Genomic DNA, 15,978 nt, shown 5'->3' on the forward strand with positions numbered 1-15,978 from the left:
GAATTTATTCAGGTACCTTAAAACTACCACAACTACTTGTCGGGAGAGTGAGTCCTGCATGGGTCTCTTCTTTCCTGCATGTCCTGAATGCGAGGGCTTGACTGCTCTTAACGTGGGTCGTTTCTCAGGATTGGGTTTGCAGCGAGCCACCTTGAGGGATGAGGTAACGTCTCCCGTTGGGGAAGACCAGGCTTACTTACTGCTTACTGTAAAAGTGGTGGATTCCCTAAACTCAGCGTTCCTCTGTAAATCCACTGCATGTGTAGCATCTGTCTGGGCCCCCTTGTGTTGCCTTGTGGGACTTGGGGGTAAGAGGATGCTTATACTGCTGGCTGTGCTGTGAGTAATAAAGTTCTTTGTCTCTGACTCAGGAGACTCATGTGTTCTGTCTGGTAAGTAGGAGGAGAAGGTTTGAAGTAACCACAACAGATACTAGATAGGGAGCTAACAAAATATTGGATAGGAAGCAAACTAAGAGACTTGTAGGACTCTGGGGCCAACACTACGGGCTCAAACTGAACAGCTGCATGATTTTTTCCAGCAGCAGTCAGAACTCCAGGTAGGTAATTGGTGAAGGTGTTTCTTTTGGATTAATCAAGGGCAGGGGAGTTTGGAATGTGAAATTATTTTTTTCAAACTTTTGTGGTATAATTTATGTACAATAAACTGAACATATTTAAAGTCTGTAGTTCAATGAGTTTTGACCTGTATACGCCTGGGAAGCCTCACCCCAGTCAAGATAGTGAACATTTTCATCACTCCAAAAATTTCCTCCTACCCCTTCATGATCCATGCATCCCTCAGCCCCAGCCCCAGGCACCTACTGATGTACTTTCTGTCATAATGGAGTCCTTCTAGAATTTTATATAAATGAAATCATATGGCTTAACTTTTTTTTTTTCTGGTCGGAATTATTTTTTGTTAGCTGTCTAAAGTGCAAGAATTATTATCTTGTGGTGATGGGTCTGGCAGATTTTTAAAAGTAATTAAACATTTTGAAACCCAGTCTTCCCTGAAGCTCATATTAGAAAGCCAGGATGAGGGCTTTAGACAGAGCTGGTGAATTCTCTTCTTTTGTTGTAGAAATGAATATAGTTCTTGACAGCAACAAAAGACTCCACGTGCAAATGCCATTTTGGGTCTGAAAGCGGCTTGAATGTTAGAGTGCACCCGTAATGCTGACAACGCGATGTGGATTTTTGTCGCTGGATCTTAGCCTGTTTAATAGTGTGGCTTAGTTACGTGACTACAGGAAAATAGAGTTGTGCACAAAAGCACAGCTGGGAATTTTTTTCTTGACTGTGGCACTTTAAAGTTCTGATGGCGCGATTCCTGAGACTCTGAATTATTATTCTTTATTTTGTTACTTTTCCTTATTTTGTTCTTTTTGCCCACCATCTTTTAAAAAAGACTTTCTCCTTAATAGAAAGATAAATGTGATTATTTAAGCATTACACCTTGGAAAACCTAAGGTGTGCCTTAAAGTTTAGGTTTAGAGTCCTAGATTAGCAGGACACCCTGCCTTAAAACTGGAGGCCTTTAATATCCTACGGACAATTGAGGTGTTAACATCAGCAGATGATGGTGGATAAGCATAGTAGTTAAGGGTTTCCAGGGCTCTGGAATTAGGGCACCCTACCACTTAATAGCTAAGTCACTGAACACCTATAAGCCTCACGTTCTTCGTCTGTAAAGTGGAGCTAACGACAATGCCTGTGTTGTAGGGGGCTTATAAATATTAAATTAAATCTTATAAAATTCTTAGGACAGTGCCTGACATATGGTAAACACTTACTGTATGTTAGCTTCTGTTATCATTCAAGGGATTCTGGGTAATGAATAGCTCTCATTTTAAGCAATATTCAGATGACTTAAAAAAAAGAACAAACTTTGCACCCCTCTTTGGTCTTGAAATAGAATTCACTTGAACAGTACTGTATCACCTACCTTACAGTCCAGATTAATCATGAAAAGGAATGTTTACTTTCTGAGGTAGGTTAGTCCTGGGAAGGAATTTCCTAACATTACTAGTGGAATATTGCAATATCTGAACGTGGTGTCCTATTGCTATTTCTGAGACGGAAGGCTCAGACTCTGTGTTTTTCCTGTCCTGCTTGTTGTTACCTTAGGTCTATCTTTAGTGGTCTATCTTTACTGGATCACTAGAGACGAGACTGCCAGTATATTCATATTTCTGAAGATCTTTAACTTGTTTGAGTTTGGTTCAGACATATAGACCCTTTAAAATCTTTTGACCATGTGATTTACTTGGATTGCACTCTCAATTGCATATTAAAATATTATTTAATATGTTGAAATCTGTTTCTTGACCTAAGCCAATTCTTTGGTAGAATGATATTAGGAAATCACAGAGATCTAGTTTAGATGTGTATTGATTTATGTTTGAGAGGAGTGTAGAAAGTAGATAGCTATGATATGTGTTTTTAAAATTTGTCTTAATTACTATACTTGTAGAATATGAACATATTTTCCTATTAAAACATTCAAGCATTTGAGTATTGTGAGTCTAAAGCTTTACAAGTGAAGCTAAAGCCTCCACAGACATTTCTCCCCAAGCTTAGAAGGAAAATTCCCTTCCCATCTAACCACTGCTGTTTCAGATTTGGCATTTCTCATGTAGGAATTCTTTATATATTTTGTATACAAATCTTTATACATATGTTAGATATTTTTCCACCAAGGGTTTGGTTTTTCTTTTAATTTTTGGTGTATTTTGTCATTTTGATATGATTGAATATTAGTCATTTTTCTTTGTTTTTTTGTCTTTTGTTTCTTATTTAAGAAGCCCTACCTTAACTGAAGTTCACAAGGATATTCACCTACGTTTTCTTCTAGTACTTTTTAAAAAACTTTTTTTATTTTTATTTTTTGTGGTACGCGGGCCTCTCACTGCTGTGGCCCCTCCCGTTGCGGAGCACAGGCTCCAGACGCGCAGGCTCAGCGGCCATGGCTCACGGGCCCAGCCGCTCCGCGGCATGTGGGATCTTCCCAGACCGGGGCATGAACCGGCGTCCCCTGCGTCGGCAGGCGGACTCTCAACCACTGCGCCACCAGGGAAAACCCTTCTAGTACTTTTAAAAAAATTTATTTATTTACTTATTTTTGGCTGCGTTGGGTCTTCGTTGCTGCGCGTGGGCTTTCTCTAGTTGTGGCGAGCGGGGGCTACTCTTTGTTGCGGTGCACGGGCTTCTCACTGCGGTGGCTTCTCTTGTTGCGGAGCGTGGGCTCTAGGCACACGGGCTTAGTAGTTGTGGCTTGCGGGTTCTAGACCTCAGGCTCAGTAGTTGTGGCGCACGGGCTTAGTTGCTCTGCAGCATGTGGGATCTTCCTGGACCAGGGATCAAACCTGTGTCCCCTGTGTTGACAGGCCGATTCTTAACCACTGTGCCACCAGGGAAGTCCCTCTTCTAGTACTTTTAATAGTTTTAAAATTTGTATCTTTAATGTACATAGAATTTATTTCTGTGTACTGTGTGAAGTAGGGATGTAATTTATTTTTTTCCAAGAGCACCAGTTGTTGGAACTCCATTTATTGAATGATTTGTCCTTTCCTCACTGTTTTGAAATGTTAACTTTTAGCATGTACTAAATTCACATGTATAATTTAGAGCCTATTCTTGGCCATTTCTGTACAGTTTTAATCACTATAGCTTTAAAAGGCTCCGAGTCCTTATGAGAAATCCTAGGGGTCAGATATGGTTTTGGAGTCCAGGTTTTTTCCCCATAATGCCCAGTGGGCGTTATGCAGTATCCTGTAATCATACACATTGTTTTCCCAGTGACGTGTACGAATAATCACACTAGGTGAGATACGTATAAACCATAAGTGACCTCATATCAAATCATGCCAGGTTTTGCCACTAAATAGGTTAAAAAGAAAAAAAAAACTTACTTTCAGAGTTTTAAAACATTTTTGCATTGCAAATAAAGGATCATGGACCTATAATGTGTCTTGCTATTTAGGGGGCATCTTCCTTTGTTCTTCTATTTCAGATTGTTTTGGTTATTGTTGTACCTTTACTCCTCCATTTGAATTTTGGAGTCAGCTTGTTGGGTTATGTGAGGAATCCTGTAGAGATTTTCATTGGCATGTGGAGTAGCTGGGGAAGAACGGACACCTTTACAATGTTTGTCTTCTCCTCCGTGAACATGGATAACTTTCCTTTTGTTCAGGAGCGTTTTGTAGTTTTTCCAAAAATTCTTGCACATTTTTGTTATATAGCAAAGTGTCTTTATGGTTTTGTTGCTCTTGTGAATGGGATTTTTTTAAATTGCATTTTCTAGTTGTTATTACTAGTGTGCAGAAAAGTACTGATACGTGTATATTGATCTGTGCCTAAGCAGATGGTTGAGTTCTCTTATTGGTTCTAGTAGTTGTCAGCTGATGATCTTGGATTTTCCAGTTAGAAAAATCATATATTCCAACACTGAGTTTTATCTTTTTCTTGCCAATCTTTACACTCTTATCTCGTCTTCTTTTCCCTTTGCTTGGTATGGTTTCAGTATTCAGTTTCGAGACATGTTGAGTGTTTTTACAATGATGTTTACTGAGAAATAAGTTACGCTGTAGACAGGGGCAGGAGTAAATAGATGATCGAAGGGGAGGTCTTGCTCAAGGGGGGCAATGGAAAGTGCCTGAGAGGGGAAGTGTTTCTTTTTGGAGGAGTTAATGTGTGATCTTCTCGTTACAGATATGGTGTAAGCTATCTCTTCAAGACTGGGCAGCTGAGGACCTGGTATTTCTGATTAGCCTTCAGCAGACTTATAGCCACAGAGAAACCTCACAGAGTTCCGTATTTTGTTTTCTGCTTTACACCTTTCCTGGCACCTGAATTCATCTTGCAACCATGTATGGAAGTGCTCGCTCAGTTGGGAAGGTGGAACCAAGCAACCAGAGCCCTGGGCGATCACCTCGGCTTCCGCGTTCCCCTCGGTTGGGTCATCGTCGAACCAATAGTACAGGAGGGAGTTCTGGAAGCAGTGTCGGAGGTGGCAGTGGGAAAACCCTTTCAATGGAGAATATCCAGTCCTTAAACGCTGCCTATGCCACTTCTGGCCCTATGTACCTAAGTGACCATGAAAATGTGGGTTCGGAAACACCTAAAAGCACCATGACACTTGGCCGTTCTGGAGGACGTCTGCCTTATGGTGTGAGGATGACTGCTATGGGCAGCAGCCCCAATATAGCTAGCAGTGGGGTTGCTAGTGACACCATAGCATTTGGAGAGCATCACCTCCCTCCTGTGAGCATGGCATCCACCGTTCCTCACTCTCTTCGTCAAGCAAGGGATAACACAATCATGGATCTGCAGACACAGCTGAAGGAAGTATTAAGGGAAAATGACCTCTTGCGAAAGGATGTGGAAGTAAAGGAGAGCAAATTAAGTTCTTCAATGAATAGCATCAAGACCTTCTGGAGCCCAGAGCTGAAGAAAGAACGAGCCCTGAGAAAAGATGAAGCTTCCAAAATCACTATTTGGAAGGAACAGTATAGAGTTGTGCAGGAGGAAAACCAGGTTAGTTATATATACATGTCTGCCTTTCTGTATTCTGTACTTACGAAACAATTCACGTACATAAATGAAATGAGCCATTCTTTCTCTTTTCTTTCTTAGGTCTTTCCCTTCTTGGTTCATTTATTTTCCTTCTTCCTGTTTTTCTTAGTGTTTTGTGCTCTCCATTTCTTCGCCTTCTCCAGATTGGTCCTGTGCTTTAATTTTTTTCTGGCTGCCATGTCTGCTCACCATTCTTGCTTGTTTCTTTTCCCTTGCTTCTCTTTCTCTTTTCTTTCAGCATATATTATCTTTTGTCACTTCTTATGAGAATGTAACTTTGCCACATGCTCTAAGATCCGTTATCAAAATCATTCAGGCTGTGTAACTTAAGTGGGGTATAGCGTTAAGATTTACCATAGTAAATGTTAAAAAAGTCAATCTTAAAAAAATTCCTATCACAAGGCAAATCAATATCTTGACAGTACAGAACGGAAATTAATTTTAAAAAGTTAACATTGACATTGTACATATTTATTAAGTACCAACAGTGAGTAGCAGTTCTTTCTCTTGACATTTAGGAAAGTTTAACTTCAGGATCCTTTTTTAAAAAAATTCTTTAATTCTTCAAATTTGAGGATTTAAGGTGGAAGAAAGGCCACTTGCTGTGATTGGTTATATATAAAATATAAATTAGATTTTGGTAGAAGTTGAATGTTAAATTGAGGTTATTGAATTTATCACTGAATTAGCTAGCCAGTGTACCTTTTTGATGGTGCTGAAAATATGCCTGTCACCAAGACAGTTTTAATTATCCAGCGACCTGGAAATTTCCAGTCCATTTTAACGAGAAAAAAAAATTATTGGCTTACTTCTTTATTTTCAAATAATTCAGACAGCTAATTATGCCTATACTTTAAAAGCTGTGTGGATAAAAAGCAGTGACAATAACCTTTCTAATTATCAAGCTACATTCAAAGGCAAATATTTGAATCTTCTGAAAAGACTGTGGTGGGAACTCAGCACTTTAGTCCAGTGGAAGTGAAACAGTCCACAGAGCTCTGATGCCAAAAAAACCATATGTGCTGAAGGAGGGTGAACAATGCCTTATCGAGATTCCGCCCCCTGCCCTAATTACACACCAGTGCTGGCAGGAGTATATTCTTCCTGCACCCACTATAATTACCACACAATCCTAAAATTGTATAACTTTGGTCCAAAAAATGAAGGGTGCAATTTTAAAGTAAAGTGAGACACTGCAATGAGATACAGAGAACTGAGAATGCTAATTAATAGATTATAGTGAGCCGGCAGTGGGCCCTAATTAAACTCTGCATTCATTACACCCTCCATAGCCCTCAGAGGTTGGACATTTTCCACTTTACAAAGAAGATTGGTTTAATAGGATTTACAGTAATTAAACAAATTTCCCCATTTCAGTTTGAGATTGGGGATTTAGACACATTCTAAATGTTTGATCTGATTGGACCACAGAGATCTTGGTCTAGAATCCTATCAAATGAAAAAACACATTTGCTTAGAATTGCCTAATGTGTATGGTTCATTATTAGGAAGTCCTTTTAGAAGATTGTTTCAAAAATAGATATCCAGCTGTTTTTGTTACTGAACTTTCAAGTACTGGTGTTGGAGAAATGGAACAATATATGTTTTAACAGGAAAAGGCTTTTCTTTTTCTTTTTTGAAATTGAGAATGAGGAAGTCTTTTTTTTTTTTTTTTTTGCGGTACGCGGGCCTCCCGCTGTTGTGGCCTCTCCCGTTGCGGAGCAGCAGGCTCAGCGGCCATGGCTCACGGGCCCAGCCGCTCCGCGGCATGTGGGATCTTCCCGAATCGGGGCACGAACCCTTGTCCCCTGCATCGGCAGGCGGACTCTCAACCACTGCGCCACCAGGGAAGCCCGAGGAAGGCTTTTGGTGTGCTTACCTGATGAAGAATAAAAGTCCAGCTGTGAGCTTGGTTAATTGCAAAGCTAAGGCTTTGGATGATTTATATTTTTAAATTTTATTCTAACCAGCATCTAATAAAGATACTGTCATACTTCTTTTTGGTTATTATGCCTTGTAATATTCCTGTATGTTTAGTTGGAAGCTTATTTTTAAAATAATTATTTTAAACCACTTTCATTGGAATTTTGTGTGATCAGAGTACCTTTAAAAAACTATTACAGTATGGCAAGTGAGTTTAATGTTTTGCTTTTTGTAATTTTTTGCTCTTGGAGTTTGATTTTATTCAGGATTCTGATTTTTTGATTTTATTTATTTAGGGATCAAGAGAATTTGAAGTTCAGAAATTAAAAAAGAGACTTGCTCTCTGTAAATCTTTGTTTTGTCATTTGTTCTCACTGTTTGGACACTCGTGACTGTTAACATTTTAATAATTTTAGGTTGTACCTTGATTTGTTACATGGTGAAAGCCATTATTATTTGAATTTAAATAAACTTTTTCATGAGGTTGCTAATTGTTTCACTGTCATTTAAAGTCTGATTTCAAAATCTGGGATCTCTGTCTTGGACTCTTTGTTTAACTTTTCTTTTTGATAATCCCGTTTTAACACAGAGATGAATTATGAATGATTATTCAGAGTATTGTGGATAAATCGGTATTCTAGTCTCTCTTCCAGATAGATTTGATCTTTTCTGGCGTTCCAGAAATGGCATGTGTTAGAGGCACTGTGGAGAATGTCCTGAGAAAATTAAGTCAAATGTGAGATAGATATGCTCCTTTTGGGGAGTTAACAGTCATTTTGAGAAGCAAAATTAGTTCATGTGTGGCTTATAGAAATATAAGCTACCCATCCATTGGATTTTTCATGTGCGAAGGTATATAGATGCGTGTGGGAAATTGGCTTCTTGTAGAGCTGGTAAATTTGCTTACCTGGGATGTAGTGGAGTATTATGGAAGATGATCCAGTGAATCTAGTAAAAACTGTTGTACAAATACCTGACAGGGCTTATTTGTGAGGAAATACGAGAAGTTGCCAGAGGATTGCAGTCTCTCTTTCCCCTCTGGTACATTTTGCAGTGTGGTCTAGTGTGTGATTTCATCTCAGTGATAGAATTGGTTTTATGGGTTTGCTAACTTACAGAATCTATGAAGATAGCAGCTTAGATATGAGTTGGGAAACCCATTTTTTATTCTTTCGTGCAAAAGAAACCAGAAAATGAACTTGCTTTTTTTAGTTACACTAATATCGATCAAGGGAGGTCATAGTTCCATTTTACTTTTTAAAATCATGCTGCCCCTGGAACTTGCTATCATGTTACCAGTGCTCTATTTGCCCGGAAGAGTATTGGAGGGGCCTGGAAACCATGCTTTATAACAAGTGGTTGTGGGAACTCTAAAGGAGAGACGTGTGGCATTTTAGTTATACTCTGTGTTTCGACGGGCAGCCATGAAGAAGAAAGTTTTTTCCCTTTCTTTCTTCTTCGGTATTTTTTTTGGAAAGCCAGTACTGGAAAAAGGAGTACAGATATGAAGGTTTTACGTTCTGGCTCCATGGAGGAATGCATTTTCTAACAAAGCTGTATCCGTTTGATGCAAGAGTCAGCTTCACAGTCCAGTGCTTGACCGTCACTGGAATTGGTTCCTGGGAGGCCCGATGCCTCTGACAGCTGTGTGGGTGCTCCTGGCCTTTCAGCTCTGCAGGGTGCCTGCAGTGACTTCTCCGGCAGCCATTTAAAGAGTTCCCCCTCCTCTCACCCTCTTTTGCCGCTCCTGGCCTAGCTTCCTCCCTCTCTCCCTTTATGACAACTTTATTGAGGTATAATTTAATTCATCCTTTAAAAGTGTGTAACTTTTTTCCTTCTTAATCTGACTTATTCAAAGAAGAATTTGAAGAAAGTAACAGGAAGTTAGTTGCCCTAGGGTGTTCTCGAACAAGGGAATGAAAGACATAACCAAAAAAGTTGTTTAGGAGCAGCTTTTATTGCTTGTCTGCAGAGCAGATTGAAGGAAGGCAGGCAGGGAAAGCGAATGAGTTCGTTGCAGGAGGCCTGGATTTATTTGGGTAAGAGGAATGGGGAAGGAGGTGCACATCCAGGAAGTATTTTCAAAGAGATATTTGCATATAGACTGTGATGGCAAGAGAGAAGACTGCGATGAACTGTGGTATTGAGACTGAGGAAATGTTTTTGCCATTGATGATAAATGGTTAGAGATTAGAAGGTAGAACTAGATTAAGGGTAAGAAATGGTGAATTTAGTTTTCATTATTTGAGGAGAAGTTTTTCGTAAGCTTTTGCAGATAAGAGACTAGTGACTGTGACCTCAGGTACAGGCACAGGGATGTTGTTATATGTTTGCTTGTTAATGTTGGAAATTGTACTGATCTAGTTCGTTCAGTCGCACAAGCTGAATGTCCCTGCTTGTGGGAGTTAGGAGTGGAGAGGAAGAGAGAAGCCATTTAACAGCACATGTTTTATGTATGGTTTCTCACCCGCTGTGTCTGTGTCTTGGTCTCCTGTCTTTCTTGTGGTATTTCTCTTTGATGGTAGATAACTTGAGTGACTCTCGATTACTGAAAGTCACTCTTCATTTAGAAAGGTGAATGTTTATATTCCTGTCATGAACGAACTTTTGCTAATAGACATCCTTTATTTTGTTTTAGTTAACAAGTTCATTGAAATCAGGTACCTCTGCATGATGAATTTGGAGTAAATTCGTCAAAAAGAGAAGTACTGTGGAAATGTGCTTTCAGCAAGAAAACGATTAACTTCATATTGAAAGTGTTCCGTTCTTCGCTAAGGACAAGATTAGAAATCTTTTATGAACTGTTTCTTCTCACTTTCTGTGCTGCCATGTGCATCTCCAAAAGCATTTATTTTTCCTTCTGGAGTTGGAAAGTCAACACGTTTCGTTAGACAGATTAAAAAAATTCTTTCGTTAATAGCACTTCTTATTTCATCAGAAGAGTCTTCAAGTATTGGTAAGCTCACCAGGCAGGAGATACAAGTTTTCCAAAATTCTGAGTTTTCCTTGAAACTCGGATTTTATCATTGGCAAGAAGTATTGCCAGTTATTGTCTTTGAGTCGACAGGTTAGTTTAAATTTTGAGAAAAATTTATCCGTATAGCTGAGTCTGAATAATCATTGGTTTTGAGTTCAGTCTTTTAAAATGGTGCTCACTGAGACAGCCGTTGTATTTCGGTGCGCAGCAGAAGTGCTTTATGCCTCTGAGAAAGAGAGACCTGAATGATGTGACTCTTGGGGGCGAAATGTTCCAGGCAGAAGGGACTATGAGTCTAAAGGCCTTACTGGGGTCTTCTGACTCTGGTAAGAGGTTGCCACGAAGGGTCTTGATTAGTTTATTCTTTAGCTACAATACCCCTCTTCTCTTATCTGTTGTGTTGTAATAAAACGTCGTGGTCTTTGACATCAGCAAGGCTTTTGCTTCTTCGCCATGGTTTAGGAAATTTTACTATTTCTTCAGTAATAGTAAATAACGGGAAAAGACTGGATAAAACCTAATACCAAAATTCAGCCCAGACAGTATTAAATAATAGAAAGCTTTGCTGTTTTAGAAAGCTGGAAAAGTACTTCTTCAAAGTTTTGGAATGAATTTATCCATGTGCATTGAATGAAACTTCCTGCTTTGAGATCTATCCTTAATCGTTTTGGTTGTGCGTTCTCAGATATAAACTGTGGTTAGAGATGCCACCCTTTTTCTGGCAAGCTTGTGAAAGTGTTCATCTGTTTTTATTTTATTTTTATTTTTTTGCTGTATGCGGGCCTCTCACTGTTGTGGCCTCTCCCGTTGCGGCCATGGCTCACGGGCTCAGCCGCTCTGCGGCATGTGGGATCTTCCCAGACCGGGGCATGAACTGGCGTCCCCTGCATTGGCAGGCGGACTCTCAACCACTGTGCCACCAGGGAAGGCCCCATCTGTTTTTAAATACTAGTTTTAATGTTTAATATTGTTGACTTAACAAATATTGAACACCCCCTTTGTATTATTGTATTTTTCTGCTGAACTGACCTTAAACTAGAAATAAAGCTGAAAGCAATGTGAAAACTATTAAGGTGGTAAATTGCTTTCTTGAATTTTTGGACTCCTGAATTAACATTAACATTAAAGTGTCTTAGTGATTTAGAGGATCTATGTAAAGAATACTTACATTTTCTCTTGGATTGTTCTTTTCACACTGTATCTTATTTTGTAGGGTATAATGAATAGGAGGATAATAGACTTCTAGAAATACATAGTGTACCCCTTAGTAGAAACATCAGTGAAAGGAACAGCAACAAGTTGAAAAAGGTCAAAAGAGCCAATGTTTTCTTCTTGTTGCTGCTTGTTAATGGCATATATTTTTCTGTCATTAGAGAGGTGCCTTGGGTGGGCTGTCTTAGCCAGTAGTTATAGTTGGCTGAGCAGTAAATATTCTCCTTATGGAATGTTTTGCAGTAAGGATTCCTCTTTGTCTCATCAGTTACCCCGTTTTTACTGTGAAGAAACTAAAAAAGGAAAAGGATATATTGATCAATTTTTGGTTGTAATTGTGATTTTTAAATTTGTTCGCTCTCTGGGATCCATTTAATATCCATAACCTTAAATAAAGGAGGACTTAAATTCTTCAAGAACTACTGCATACTTTAAAAATTGACTTGTGAGCAGTGCTTGAACATTATAATTTGTTGCCCTGAAAATGAGAGCAAATCATCAAGAATTCCTTGACAGCGGGAATCTGTATTACTATTGCTTAACTATTAGAAAGTATTGTAAAATTCTGAAGGAGAGCTCAATTTTAAAGACTAAGAATATTGGCAGGCAGTGCATCTTAAGCCATTCTCATGGAAAATTTTATGTAACTTTTTAATTACCTAGTTTGTGCTTGAGGAATACCCATTAAACTTAAAATAGGGAGCTGTTGAGTGCAGAGCCCACGATATGTGCTGGTTTCTGCTAAAGTTACCTTGTGAATATTTAGGCCTGTTATTTCGTATGTTTCATCTTGATTTGGTTTTTAAATTCTCTGAACGGTAAAAGAAAAGAGAAAATATGTATTTTTATTTTCTGATACTGCCAGCATAAGATACGATGAGAGGTTGTCACCCACTGGTTTATCACACAATACATTTTTTTGCCTTAGAGCAGGGATTTGGACAAGTTAATCTCTTAAATTTTCCTCTGTGCTGTAAAATTTTGTGATGAAGAATTGTGTCCTTAAAAGCATAACTGAGAAATATTTTTTCAGGTTAAGTTTCTTTTTTTTTTTTTTTTTGTGGTACGCGGGCCTCTCACTGTTGTGGCCTCTCACAGTTGTGGCCTCTACCGCTGCGGAGCACAGGCTCTGGACGCGCAGGCTCAGCGGCCGCTCCTCGGCATGTGGGATCTTCCCGGACCGGGGCACGAACCCGTGTTTCCTGCATCGGCAGGCGGACTCTCAACCACTGTGCCACCAGGGAAGCCCCAGTTTCTTCATTATTTATATTGAGTTCTCCTTCTGTGTTTTGTGAAATCTAGGAAGAGATATGTGTCTGTAATTCAGGTATTTTCATTGTCAAAAAAATATAAATAATGGTATGTTATAGATGACTTGCATACCATCTGTAAAGACTTTTAGACTGGTATTTATATATATTATTCTTTGTACACCAGTATCATTCCTGTTGTTGGTCTGAGATAATGGTATTAAAATGAAAGCAAATCTGCTTTGATTAGCCGTTCACAGATGAATCTTTGTTTAAGCATAGTATTTTTATTTATTTATTTTTACACAGCTGCACTGTTTACATTATAAATGCCCTACAGCATTCACTCTATTTCAAAGAAAAACATTTTTTGGGGAGCTAAGTGAAAACTGTTGTTGTGTAGGATATAAAATCTACTGAGAAAGTAGAAGAATATATTCAGAAAATGTTCTTAGTTTTAATTATCTTTCATAGATTTGATAATCTGAGTAATTTATTCTAAGAGCCACATGGCTCTTCATGGGCATAGGCACTTAGCATAGGTGACACATTCTTAGGAGAGAAGCATACTTAATGAGTTCCAACCTTTCCTATCCTGTAATTTCATGAGGTATATTTCTTGTTTCTCTGAGAAAACATGCTCCCCATGGTACAGAGCATTTTCAAGAAACGAAGCAGTCAAAAGAGAATCTACTTAAATGGTAGTGGACAGATTCCTGACTTTCTCTTGGTATTTTTGGTGATAGGTACTTGTTGTTCTCAATTGTTGGAAAGTTTTGGGAACATTGGCAGGAAGCATAATTTGGATGCAGAAGGCAGTGTTTGGATTTAGGGTAGAGAAGGCCCAGGATTCCTAGATACCCTGAAATGCTTAGGATAGCCCTGCATTGAAAAATTCTCCCTTATTCCATATGATTTTCAAACGTCTTGCCAAAAATTTGTATAGATGAGAAATCTGTTTATAATGACCTGAGCCTAGATCCTAACTATATACATAACTGCATGAATACATTAGCATCGTTTTGAATAGCTGTAGTGTACATTGAGTTTTCTAGCATTGGGACTGCTGTGTAAGTTGATGGAATATCATAACTTTGTTTTGTTTGGAACTTTATGTAGAGTTTTTATTATTTTAGAAAATGACATAAGCAGCAACATTGCATTGTTGACCAATGCATCCACTAAACAGCCTCTCTCTGCACATGCCCATGTCAGCATTTCACATGTTAAAATACATGTTATTTTATTATAAAACTCCTTATCTTTCTTTCACAGAGCATTATATTAATATTTGTGGATTTCATGTGAGGGTAGGCTTATTATCTATGAATTTTATTTTAAGATAGTAAAGGGCACATGACAAGATACTTGTTATAAGAAGGGGAAGGGTGGCCTTGGGTCTGATGAGCTTGGGAATCGCTGGTGTAGTGGATAGGACACTGATTCTAAAAAAGGAGACTTGCATTCTCATTTTGATCCTGGCTCTGCCAGTCAGTAGTAACTAGGTGTGTGACCATGGGTACATGGTTTAATCTTTTTGGACCCGTTTTCTCATCTGTAAACCCTAGAGGGTTGGACAAGGTGGTCTCTAGAGATTCTTTCTTACTTCTACAGTTATTTGATTTAAAAAAAAAACTTATTTATTTGGCTGTGCCGGGTCTTGGTTGCGGCACGTGGGATCTTCGTTGCCACGTGCAGGATCTTCGTTGTGGCATGTGGGATCTTCAGTTGCGGCATGTGGGATCTAGTTCCCTGACCAGGGATGGAACCCAGGCCCCCTGCATTGGGAGTGCGGAGTCTTAACTGCTGGACCACCAGGGAAGTCCCACCAGTTATCTGATTTGTTTTTGTCAGTTTTCCTAATGGAATTCTCTCTAAGAATCTCTTCACTTTGATTTAATGCCCTGGTTCAAGACTGATTCACATAACCAAGGTAGGCCCTTCTGGGAATGAGAAATACTTGACTATTGATGTCCTTTCCAAGGTAGGCAGCATAAAATCAGTGCTTGCATATAAAGAGCAAAGAGCTTTCTTGTGAGTTTCATCAGTTGTCACATGGAGAAAATGCTTTTTTGATTGTTGTGATAATTAAATGAGATTAAAGGAGATAATGTGTATAAAATTATGGACAAGACTAAATGCCATAATAGGTATACAGAGCAATCAGTGTCAATTGGAACCAAGTCTCGTATTTCATAAATACAAAGAATGTTGTAGAACATTTTTTGAAGTATGGGATGTATCTTATAATCTGCTGTGAGGAGGGAAGCAGTAGCATGGGACCTATACAGATTTTCTAGAAAGTGGGTCACAATGGATAATAAGTTTCATTTGGATAACTAATTATTACCAGTGTAGCCTTAATATTCCTGAAGGAGTTACCAGGACCTTTGAGTAGGGTAATTAGCTCTCAGGATTTTCAGTTACAGTCTTACCCATTATTTAACATTTTTATTTCCACAATGACTCATCCATGAATTATAGAGTGCTTTCCCAAAAGGAATGTAATATTGCTGGAAATAGTTTTTTTACTGCTCTGTTTTATCTCTGTGGTAAGGAGTTTCTGGCTAGTTAGTTGGACCCAAAACTCTCTGTAAATAATTTAAACTATGTGACTTTGTATAAAGAAGACTTAACCTTTACAAAACAGTGGAGAATTCTTGAGGGTGGACAACACAGAATGTATATATTTACTTGTGTTTATTTAAAACTATTTATTTCTGTGCTGTTACTTTTTTCTAGCTGAAATTTTTATATAAATATTAATATATGTCACTAAAAAGTGCTCTTTGCTCACATTATCTCTTATTACTTCACTGCCATTAAAAATGTAGCGTTACATGTGGTGCTCTCTTTGGTTTTTATATATCATCTACTGTACCTTTAAAAATAGTGTAGTAGGTGTGTCAGTGAAAATTAAGTCTTACAGTGACACTCTTGTCAAATACATCTCTGAGTACCTCCTGTAGAAACCCAGTGAACATGTTAATAACTACTTCTTTAGAGCATTTACAAATGCCATACTAGATTCTTTCATATG

At 38.6% G+C, this 15,978-nt stretch overlaps 1 protein-coding gene across 3 annotated transcripts in view; it reads left to right on the forward strand.

Moving 5' to 3' along the window:
* Positions 1-4,868: 4,868 nt before the first annotated feature.
* The window catches only part of ERC1 (ELKS/RAB6-interacting/CAST family member 1), a 357,838-nt gene continuing 346,728 nt past the window's right edge, over positions 4,869-15,978 (forward strand). For all 3 annotated transcript variants that reach the window (XM_065886875.1, XM_065886877.1, XM_065886878.1), the window contains exon 1: positions 4,869-5,537. In XM_065886875.1, coding sequence (XP_065742947.1) covers positions 4,869-5,537 — 669 coding nt within the window. The remainder of the gene's footprint in view (positions 5,538-15,978) is intronic.

This window comes from Phocoena phocoena, chromosome 11, assembly GCF_963924675.1.
Source record: "Phocoena phocoena chromosome 11, mPhoPho1.1, whole genome shotgun sequence".
In the NCBI taxonomy this organism is placed as follows: domain Eukaryota; kingdom Metazoa; phylum Chordata; class Mammalia; order Artiodactyla; family Phocoenidae; genus Phocoena; species Phocoena phocoena.